Below are 12,049 nucleotides of genomic sequence, written 5' to 3'. Positions count from 1 at the left end.
CCTCAAGTAAATGCAGACCTAATGGCAAAGTTACTTTGTATTCTAGGAAATATTTTTCCTATAGCAGAACACAAAGCCTTGTGAGCTACTGTTGTACCTACTTGGAGCACTTGGTTGACACTATAAACTGATTTTTCTTATGTTGAACTCCCACTGTACACATGACTTGATTCCCCTTAGATGCCAAAGAGCTGAAGGGCTCTATCTAGGGCTTTCAGCTCCTCAGTCTTAATGGAGCATTCATCTTCTAGCATCACATTCAGAAAGTCTTTGGGAAAACTTACCAGTTTTATTCTGGATTGTTTTTATTCTGGATTAGTTTTTCCTTACTTGTTTTTGAATAATTTTTTAATTATTCAGCTTCATCAGAGAGTAAAATTGCTTTAAATGAAGTAATGAGAATTCAGGACCGCTTAAAAGGAAATTGCACAGGGAACTTGCTTCATATGTACGCAAAGTAATACCACAGTGTGGTTCTGTGTCCAGCACCTAAGGTCTGCTGTAGAAATGGGAAATTTTGAGATACGCAGACATGTCTTTGCTCAAGGGCTGACATTAGTACCCCAGCTTCTTAGTAAAGGAAATGTTTGTTTCAGAATTGTTGTATCATTATAAAACAACACCACTATATGTTTCCTGCTTTGATCTGATAAAATATTGCCTTCCTTTGATTAAGATACACTACTAGATTGTACCCTTTGAGTCACACTGGTATATTAGCTACCAATCCAGCCATGATGAAAAATTAGCTCAAGCTAATTGCTTGAGCTAAATGGTGCAGGTTGCATTCTTTCACTAACTATTTATCCTTCTAGCTGTTTGTTTTCTGTTCTGATGCAGCTGCTGTTGGTCCAATATCTGTTTGACTGCTCCAGGATTTGGACATTAAATTAATGTAAATTAAAAAATTGCTGTGTGTCAGAAGGTGTTTGTGTTTACCATATATGTACCGACATACATTTGTGTTTACCATATATGTACAAACACTGTTCAGATTTTGGCAGACAAGATGAGAAACATGGAACCCCACAGGTTACAAAATACATTGTTGGATAGTCTTGGCATTAAAAACTAAAGCTTACTTTCGGATAGGTGTCTGACTTCTGCCTTCATGAGGGGATTGTAAACTGTTGGTTAGATGGTTAGTCTCAAATTTTAATGAACGTGCAAGTTGCATGGATTCTGCATGGGGATATCCATGGACAGGAAGAGCCTTTCTTTTCACCTCCAGATGCATTTTTAAATTTTTCTCTGCTTTCTTGCTGCTTTCCTGTGAAATATTAGCGTTAGCTAGTGAGTATTAGGTAACAAAGCCTAATGCTTTTGCTGCTATTGAGAGACCTCAGGCAATGGGCTGTCCTGCTTATGTGTAGCAAAAGGATTGGGTGCAGTAGGAGGGTCCTTTGAGTCCAGGGCTCCAGCAGGTAGAGGAACACAACCATCAAGGGTAGTCACATTCCACAGAGTTACTTAATTTTAAGGAATGTTATTGTGAATGTTTAGCATGTTCAGAATAAAGGCTGGAACCTTAAGTGTAATATGGCAGTGTTTGGGCTGACTGTAGGAACACAGGTCACTGAAATGACATAATAACTTGAATTGTAAGTGCACTACCTGCGTGCCTGTATTATCTGCAGCTGTTTTTTATAAGTGATATTTTTAGTCCCCTAAAAAATACATGGTTGTGAATTTGTCAGTTTAATGTTTTTTTGGAGAACTTGAATGAAGAAAAACACAGCACCACAGTTAGTAAGTGCAGTGAGTCATTCTGAATAAAATAGGTTATTTCTGCAAACTTAATCCCACAGAACTATTGACAGCAGCAAGCATTTTTACAGAAGCTACATTTATTTAACTTTCTAACCCTTTGTTCATGCATTTTAGAACCATTTTCCTGTTGTGTGCATATATTTGCTAGTGCTAATGTTTTATTTTAATCTGCATTTAATAGTCACCCTTTTAGACTTTAAATAGTGTATTTCTCTTGTAAGATGCCCCTGATTTTTTATTCTCAGACAATTTTTACATCTCTGATTTATTTTTTTTCAAGGATATTGTTTGTATATGTATTTTTTAATTTCTTTGTACAAAGCCAATCTCATAGATTCATATGATGTAGAATGTTCCTATCTTGTCACTGTGTTTCTGTTTCACTTCAAATGTTGAAATTTAATGTGCTCTTCAAAAGGAGGATATAGTTATTGTAGAGATGGCTACTATAGTATGTCTTTGGGATGGACATGTAGAATGTTCAAGCTCTAGAATTCAGTTTTCAGGTTTTAGAGTTTTCTGGGTTGTTTGAAAGTTTCATTTTCTATGAAAATGTGACTCAAATTAGCTTTCTGAATATGAAGTGGGCCAAAACCCAGTTCAAAAAATGCTTGTGTCTATAGCCCTTCTTTGCACACAGATATCACAGATTTCTAGTAGTAGTTAATCATGGCACACGAAAGGATGTTCCTGATATTCTCATAGTATAATGAACAAAGGGCTGGGGTGAAGGTCTCTGCAAAAGGAGAGAAAGCACAGAAAAGGAGACTAAAAGAGATGAGAGGAAAATCAAATACAAGAGGATAAGAAAGAAGTGAAGGAAAAGAAAACACTGAAGTAGTCCTTCAATAAGAATATGTTTTCCACTTTTAGATGTTGAGTCTGATATATGGTACCAAACAACTAATTAACATAATTAAAAGAGTTAAGAACCAGTAATTTTATTTACGGTATGTGGTTGGATGTTTGTACCTGTCCAGTGAAATACAGGAACAGAAATTCCTCCAGTGATCATGAGCTTCATGAATAAGGCTTTGATTTTTCACAGAGCAATAGGGTAGCTTAGGTTTGACAGGATCTCGGGCAGTCAGCTAGTTCAACCCTGGGTTCAAAACATGTCCAATGAGAATGGGTTATTTTGGGTGGTGTGTCCAGGTTGTATCTCTGAGGATGGAGATTGTAGCTCTGTGCAGCCTGGTAAAATACCGGACCATCATTATCCTGTCTGGAGTTGCTCTAGTATATTAATACCTTTCTTGAAGCATGAAGCCTAAAATTGGACACAATTATTTACATTTAGGCTCAGAAGCACTGAGCAATTACTTCTCTTGGTCTGATGACAACATATTGATAATGCTGCCCTGTGTGTGATTGACACTTCCTGCAAAGATAAAGTGGCACTCAAAGGCTGGACTAACACTCAAAGGATTCTCCAGCTCCTTATCTGCAAGTCTGTTTTCTAGCCAGTCTATGCCACTGCACAAGGTTGTTCCAACTCAGATGGAAGACTCCACTGTTACTTCTGTTGAACTCCCTAACATTCCTAATGTCGGCCCATTTCTCAAGTCCATCAAGGAATACCTGAATGTGATCCTGCTCTCCAAAGTATTGGCTGCTCCTTCCAGTTTGATTTCACTCACTAGCTTGTTGGGAGTGCACTCTGTCCCATCATCCAGGTTGTTTAATAAAGACAATAACTAGTGCTTATCCCAGTATGGATCCCTGGGGGAAGCTGCTAGTAAGTGTTTGCTGTTAAAGTTGGTGCTGCTGATCAGAACCCTTTGAGTCCAGCAGTGTAGCCAGATTCCCTCAAATCTGCTTATGCAGTGCATATCTTCCCTGTTTTTCTTTAAGGACTGAAGAAGAAAACAAGTCAAAGGCCATCCTAAAATCAGAGTGTACAATATTTGCAATCTTCCCCTTCCTTATCCACAGCACCAGAGTCACTCTTGGTAAATCCATATGGGATATTAGTAGCTGCCTTGTCCATCATGTAGCTGGCAATGGCTCCTAGGAGCTTTGCTCTGTAACTTTCCCGGGGATAGAGGTGAGCTTTGTAGCTATCAGGATCCTCTTCTTGCTCTCCTTGAAGATGGGTGTGACAATTTGCAGTTATCCAGTCAGGAACCTGCCTTAATCACCATGCTGTTTCAGTGAGGTAGCATTGGCACCTCCCTGAGAACCCTGGGGTGCAGCCTGTCTGGTCCTTTTGCCTCCTGTGTGATCAGCTGGGCTCAAGAGCATCCAAAATGTCTTCCTTCACAGCAGGCGTTGCTCCAGTCCCACAGGATGCTCAGTGACTTGCAAGGCCTGAGGGCAAAACTAACCACTGAAAACTGACACAAAAAAGACATTGAGTGCCCTGGCTTTTTTCTTGTCCTTTGTCACTGGGTCCCTTTTTTCACTAGTGGGTCCAGATTTTCCTTGACCATCCTTTTGTTGTACTTTACTGTGTCAGCCATATTGTAGTATTATTCTGTGGATAACTTGTCTGACAGACCTGCTGTAGATAAGCAGCATCCCCATATAGATATTCTAAAAAAAGGCATTAGTAAACTATTGAAAATACTGAAGGCAACAGAAAATAAAGGGAAATTTTCAAAGTACAGAATTATATAAAGAAAGTTGAGAGCGAAAGTTTAAAATTAATTGGAATGACTTTTCACACAGTGGAATTGCCTGTACACAGCATTTTGGAGGGCACCAGTTTTGACATTTTAAAAAAAGATATCTGAATGGATCTTTGAGTAATACCTATTAATATTAGATGTGAACTCTGTCTAAAAAACAAACACTGATGCCTTTAGGAGCATACCTCTGTAGTGCCTATGAACTTACTGTTTTAAGAGAAAAGGCCCATCACTAAATTTCCTCCAGCTCCTCTAGGTTTTTGGGTACTGAGCAATGTCAGACACTGGAATTTAAATTAAGCTGATAGCTACTCTGGACTGGGGTGGTGCTTTCTGTGGTCTCTGTTGACATAAATGTATATTAACATTTAGGGAACCTTTTAGCATTCTCTAATCTCTTTAAAATGCACTTGCAGTATTGGGAAATTCCTTTTTGTACTTTCCCATCTTACGATTGAGTGCATTCTTGCATGTGAAATCTCTGTGTCTGAGTCACTGTTTATCACAGGATCATTAAAACCTGAAAAGCATGCCACAGTTGTGGTATTCTCTCAATTTGGTCAGAGTAGAAATAAATAATTTAAAATTACTTTTCTCTAAGAAGAGAAAAGATATTTTTTCTTTGTTTTTCTTCTATCTTCACTTATAAAACCTGATTTATTCAGTGAATGTTATCTACAATGGAATAAATTCAGATTAAGAATAATTTTTGCATGTTGCTTTCTTATAGCATTTTGACTCTTAAAACTTCAATAATTTCAGTTTATTTCAAAAATGTGTTGCGTGTATTTATACAGGTGTATTTTGTTTGTGTAAAAAGGATTATATGCAAAATTGAGTGTCTGAATGAAATGCACTGACTCGTATTCACAAGATCAGTCTAGGCATCTGGTCATTGTAAAAAGTGCTTGAAGTCTTAGATTCTATGAATCTCCTTCCAGTGATGGCTTAAAAACTTAAAAAAACATCTTGTGTTGTGATTAAGATGAGGATCCTAAAGGAAGTTTTATTTGTAGGGCCATGGAAGTCACTGGCAAAGGGAAGTTAAATCAAACTGTCAGTATTCCCATCTTAGATGCTGTACTCTATTGGCAACCCTCTAACACATTAAGTCTGAGTATACCAGGAGCTTGGCTTCATAAGTGGAGTGGCTTCCTTAACCTTTTGGGAAAGGTAAATTCTTACGATTTGTTCATTTGAATCATATTTGTTCTGATGTAGGAGATTACTGCTGTTCTTGTTGTGTGCTGTGCCTTATGTAAAGAATCTGCTATTAGATGAAATATGTTGCCTTTTCTTCTGCCTCCAGTCCTAAACATTGGGAAATAAAATACTTTTTGTCACTTGTTCTTATTTGCTAATGAATCTATTACCTAGAATGCCAGAAGTTACCTAGTGTGGGTTCCCAAGGAAGATCTTTGTTTGCAAGGTGGTGTAACATTTTGATTGTTATGTACTTAAAATTAACTCCTTTTGATTGTTTGACACTACTGTTGTTAGTATCATTCTAATAACCATCTGTACCTTTCTTTTTGCAGCTTGGGTCCTGTGTTTGCGCTGTTTGTTCCATTTTATTCCTCCATTCCAAGAGTGCAGGTGACACAAGTATTGGGCCACTTTTCTATAACAAACAAGTCTCTGGTCTACATACTGGGTTTACAGGTATGGTATGTACTTGCTTGTTCATCTTTTAATAAACTACTAATGTAGTTAGTATTTCTGTTTGTCTATGAATTTTGATGTTTCCACATGCATGATTCAACATACATTTAGCTAGTAACTATCCCATCAGCTAAAACATAGAGATACATATGTTTCTAGTATGCTGAAGTGGTTAGCAAGTGATCTTTTCTTACCTTGTCTTACATGGGAAAATATAATAGACAATTCCACAGTTTTGGTTTTTTTGGTCAGTAAAATGAGTTAGACGAAAATAGATTAAAATGGAACCTGATCCTAAAGCATTGTTATCTTTCACCTTTCTGTTTTGCTTATATTCTTGAATTTGCTTATTTTTCCCTTGTCTATTAGAATTCAAACAAAGCTGTAGAATACAGTGGTTTTTTATGGTAAGCCTGTTAGTAAATAATCAAGGTTTTGGCTAAATTTCACTTTTATATAAATTAATCTAATTTGTATATGATGCATTACCATGTGACAGGTAATTTAGAATAGTGTCACATAGAGCACAGCAACACCATGTATTATTCTGTGAAATATGAGTGAAAAAATATAGCTACTTGGTATAGGAAGGTAGTAATGATTCAAAAAACAATTAAAAACCCCAAATCCAGCAGCTTAGAAATGAATGGACACTTGTGTCACAACCTGAATGGTGAAATAGGAGATTTGCAAATTTATGAGAAATTAGGCTCACATCTATACTTTCTAGGGATTCAAAAGTAGCTCTGGCACGAGCAATGGAAAACCACCATAGTTATGGTAGTTACTCTGTACCAAATGTGGTAGAGAGTATTTTTGAATAAGTAGTCAGTTTCAGAATATTGACTTGTGCTCCACATGAACATTTAATTCATCCTCTTTCCTGTTCAGCCTTTGGTTTCCTTCACTTTCTGCTCCAGCACCTTATTTTCTTGATCACTCAGAAATCTTGTTTCCTCTCTTCTGAACCCATCAGTTCCACTATTATTGCAGTCTTTGGGAAAGCCATGATATTGTGTGGGCTGTTTTCCATCATGTCTTTTACCTTTTGCTTTCGTACACACAGCACGGATCCAGTGCGGATCAGTGCTGTCACTGAGCCCCGTATCTCTGCGGGATCTCTCCCTGCTGAGTGCTGAACGGTTGCTGCCATCACACAGAGCCTGAGGGAAGACTCATTTGCCTTCTCCTCATTTGTAAACTCTGCCCTTATCTCAAATCACTCTTTCCGTAGTCAGAACTCTAGAGGGAAGGTGTTCTCACGATTCAGTCAGCATCACACGGAAACATTTTAGTTACCATTTTCAGTCCATTTTTCCAGTTGGTAATAACCTTCTCCAGGTGACTAGTCACATACTTTGCTAGAAACTATGGGCTGCCATGTTGACTTATCAGGATTTAAAAAAAAATTTGCTCCAATTTATTTCTGTGATTTCATGTCAGCAAATATGTCACTGGGTAAGAACTTTATTTCCTTAATTTTGATGCTGGTGCTTAGTCTGTCTGTGACTGCATGTCTGAGAGCTTCACTTGGAGTGCCTGCCTGCTTGGAACTCTTCTCCTCTTGCTGCTGAGTCATTTCCTTTGCTTCAGTCTGTCTTTCAGACCTGTTTTTCTGTGCAGCCTATAACCGACATCCTGTTATACTTAGTAAGCTATATGAAAATAAAATGTATTGTTCTGTAGAAGGAGAACAATTGTTGGATCCTTGTGTTTTTTCCACTTACTCCTTCTGGAATACTTTTTCTTTTTTAATGGTAAACTGAATTTTAACAGAGGTAAAAGTCTGACGTCTCCCATTGTCATGATGAGTGCATAAACTATACCATATTGCAACTTAGTGGTTCATATAGCAACAACTTCGTAAAATAAAAATTTCAATCACTGCTCTTGTCTTTTAGCTCTTAACGTCTGGTTCCTACATCTGGATTTTAGCCTTAAGTGGATTGGTAAGTCTTACTGTTATAAAAATCATATGTTGCTTAAAACTCTGTTATGTGTGGGATCAGCACAGTATATTTGGACTCAAAAAGAACAGAAATTACTAAGTAACATTTTGTGTTGTCAAGTAGAAAGTTTTCCTCTTCAACTTCCAAATATGTAAAGCACTGACTAGCTGGTGATAAACTGATAGACGACAAAATTGGTGGTTGATATTTTCTGGGTACCACTGCTCCCTGCATAAATTTAATTCTGTTGCCATGGATATAGCCATACACCTAGAACTATAAATGAGATTGCTGAGGAAATGGTAAAAATGCGTACCCTGGGTTGAGGTTTGTTTTTTCAGATTTCAGCAAGCCTCAAGCTTTGATTCCAAAACTCAGGTTTTAATAACTTTGCTGTGAGGGCTTTTCAAGCTTTGCTATTCTCCAAGGAGATCTGTAGTATAGCTGTTTCTCACAATGGCAATGGCAGTAGGGGCACAAAATCACGTTTGTCACATCAGTCAGATAAAGGGGGGTGTGATCTGTCTTTTTCCTTTCTGACTCTGTTGTTGATAGTAAGGCACTTAGTGCTGAAACAGATTGTGCTAAATATGTCAGATTTTTAGATACTGATAAGCTTATTTTTAAATTTTACAAACTCAGAAATTAGGAGCTTGGACTGATTTCTTGGCCCAAAAGATTGTAACCTTTTCCAACAGCGGGAGTGCCACCACTTCCAAGGGAGCTCATTATTAAGTTGGTGGAGAACTCAAATTATGCCCTTGCTGTATAGAACCCACTAATTTGAATTTGGGTTGAGCTCAGAGGGAAATGCTGCTACAACTTAGTAGTTTGATCTCTTATCATTTGCATTGACTGTTGCAAAATATTCTGTGAATTTCTAGGATAAGTAATAACAAGAGTGACGGAGCAGCAAATAGTGATGCCTGTTCATGATTTGATCTTGCTATAAATATCGATGAAAGCAGTGCAACTACAAATCAGAATCTATCTCCCCTGGCAATCAGCCCAAGCCTCTGTGCCCAGTGAAGGATCTGTGACTTCCTCCAAACACACTACCCTTCCTGTTACACTGCTGGCTCTTTTAATAGCCCTTCCTTTCAAACAGGTGTTCATTAGAGAGGGAAGGAAAGGAAAGAAATGGAAAGGCATTTTAACTCCCTCTTTCCTGATGACAGAAGCTCTGTCTATACTTGATTATATAGACATATAAAGAGTAGGTCAATTTTTTTTTTCATAATACGTTATGCAGTTCTTATTTTAATTCCCTCTTAATATAAAATTTTATTCTTCTATATAATGAAACTTGCTGAACTTTCTTAGTAATCTTTTTTATAAATTAGCTTTTTTTTTAAATTTCAAGCTAACAGTATGTTTTACTTAGGTGTAAATCTATAGGATTAAATTGAGTTACTTCTGTGTCACAGGATGGCTAAAAAATAATTTCAAGTTTTCCTATTGGCTTCAGTCAGCATGAATTAAGTCATCATTAATTACAATGTGTTTTCAGTCTCAGTTTTTTTATGCAGCAAGCAGAGAGCTGCACTCCACGACTTTGTAATAAGTGCAGTAATTTGAAAAGAAACTCATGTTAGGATTTTCAGCCATTTCTTTTGCATAGCGTATCTGCCACACTTCTGTGATTAAGAAGTCTCTTTTTCTTCTCTGTTAGAAATTATGATTTGGTGTCTTTTGAGAAAACTTGGTAAAGGAATAAAGTTTCACAGTGTATTAAATAATCTGAAGAAGGATATGCAACACTATAAAGGTGCCTTTTATCACTGCAAGTGTAGTTGGTTGATAACATATTTATATGTACAGTTACAGAAATAAATAGATTGTCAAATTAATGTTAAGTCATTCTGACAACCTATGTTATGTAATTCTTACTACTCTTAACATTTTTCTAGCTTACTACCTTAGTCTTTGTGGACTCAAATTTTCAGGTATTTGTACAAAAACGATAAGTAAATGCACAAACATCAAGTCAGGTGTGATATTTAGTTGCTAGTTTATTGCCTGGTAGCCACTTCACTGTATTTTAAGCACTGAAGATCACTTAGGGACTCACATTGAGTGTGTTATGATGCTGTTCTGTAATTTAGCTTTTGTTGCACTTCTGCTTATGTGGAATATTAAAATGGATGGTGCCAGCACAATTTCTGAGTTGTTGTCAGTTTCCACTTTGTCTTCACTGTGTTCCTGGTTTAGGTTTTTTTAAATTCTCACAGCCTATATTTGAACATGACTAAATGGGATCTGACTTTCTAGTTACATTTTTGCAAATATCATTAGAACTTCTATGTGAATTCTAGGCAGGGTATAGAGGTACTGGGAACTATACTGCCTTGAGTTCTTGTTTTCAGTGGTTTTGAGTGATGCCATCATTACAGAAATGAGTGTATGAGTCTATGTGGGCAGGTAGGCATTGATGTAGTGTGCCTGGTGATAGGGAATTTTTGACAATTTGTAGTTTTGATGGTGAATTTTTTTCAGGTGCAGTAATTACAACTCATGTTTTGTTATTGGAATACAGAAGGTCTGCTGTGTCTGTCTTTGTGATAAGGTATATCTTGCTAGATCTAATTTTAACCAGCACAGGATTACAGTCTTAAAGGCAGTTTCTTTACTGTCCACATGAAACTGGACAATCAATTATTTTACTTTTGGTATATCAGTTGCTGGTATGTTGTATAAGACATGCTGTTTAAATCCATGATGCTTATGTATAAGGAAGAGAAAAATTATGTAGTAGATTGTAAAGAAATTTACAAATCACTAATTTAGTAATCACTAATCTATAATCATCTTACGATTGATAAGACTAGTTTCGTTTCTTGTGATTTATTTTGCCAGGAATATATGATGCCTGGTGCATACCCAGACCAAATTTGTTTCTTATGATAGGAGTTTTTTGGGGTTTGTGTCATAAAATTAGGAAACATACTAGAGATGCCCAAAATTCTTTCAGCAGTTGTTTACAGAAGTGCTTCCATATAGTGCATATTACTCAGTTTAGTGAAGGCTTGAAACAGTTTCTTCACTATTTTTTTTTTCCTTTAAAATAGTCAAAGCACCTTAGGAAGTGGTATTCATGTTTCATTGGATGTAGAAATCTTCTCTCCCTTTTTTTTTTCCCCACCCCTTTAAAAGCTCTTGGATTCCCACTTTACATTTTTCCTCGCCATACTCTGGTAGGATTGAAATTTGAGAGATGTGTCAAGGTTCCATCGTAGCTAGAGCTCATCTGCTTAAAGAAGTAAGCTCACGTTGGTGACTGGCAGAAGACATGTCCCACAAAGACATGCAGTTCCCTCCACTTTCTAGGATAATGTCATCAGACAGATCACATGCCATGAGTTTTTCTGAGTGGCTTAGGGCTATATTTGATAGGGGGAAGGTATCTTTCAGGCCCTTTTTGTGATTTTAGTGTTCTAGCCTTTCTTCTTACCTCCTGTTAGTTTTTTATTTGTTTGCAAGATGACCTGCACTGCATAAAGTTCAAAATTTGGAACCCATCAAGTCTTCTGTGAGCTGCCTTGAATTTATGTAGAGTTCAGTTCAAACCTTAGGAAACTGAAATTGAGAAGTTTCTAAAACACTGCTTGACTTGGAGATTTCACTAAGCTGAATGCAACAGTTTTCTGCATTGTTACTCTGCTATGCTGGAATTTACTTTTCTCAGATTGTATGAAAAGTTGTGCTTTTTATATTTAGATATTGGAAAATGTAGAGAATCTGTAATTTAGAGCTTGTACTTTAACGGCTTAAGGTTAACATAGAAAGTTCAGACTGTGTTGAGTGCATGATTTTAATTTCAGTTCTGTTTTTTTGAGTACATTAGTTATTATTCATAATTTTGAAGTGGCTAACTTAGTTTTACACACACTACAGATACTGTTAAATGCTCCCAAGTGTATTTGGATTGTACTTTTGAGCTCTGTTTATTAAGAACTTTATCCATCCTATCTGTTAGTTGTTCAATCAGCTGAGGTGTTTTTGTATAGTGAATTCATGTCCTTTGGAATTGGCACATAT

The 12,049-nt window shown here is 36.8% G+C and overlaps 1 protein-coding gene across 2 annotated transcripts in view; it reads left to right on the top strand.

Moving 5' to 3' along the window:
• The window catches only part of UBAC2 (UBA domain containing 2), an 87,232-nt gene that overhangs the window by 51,043 nt on the left and 24,140 nt on the right, over nt 1-12,049 (top strand). For both annotated transcript variants that reach the window (XM_053970265.1, XM_053970264.1), the window contains exons 5-6: nt 5,939-6,062; nt 7,964-8,011. In XM_053970265.1, coding sequence (XP_053826240.1) covers nt 5,939-6,062; nt 7,964-8,011 — 172 coding nt within the window. The remainder of the gene's footprint in view (nt 1-5,938; nt 6,063-7,963; nt 8,012-12,049) is intronic.

The sequence above is a fragment of the Vidua macroura genome, chromosome 2 (assembly GCF_024509145.1).
Source record: "Vidua macroura isolate BioBank_ID:100142 chromosome 2, ASM2450914v1, whole genome shotgun sequence".
NCBI classification, from domain to species: Eukaryota; Metazoa; Chordata; class Aves; order Passeriformes; family Viduidae; genus Vidua; species Vidua macroura.
This window is presented reverse-complemented; position numbering and strand designations above follow the sequence as displayed.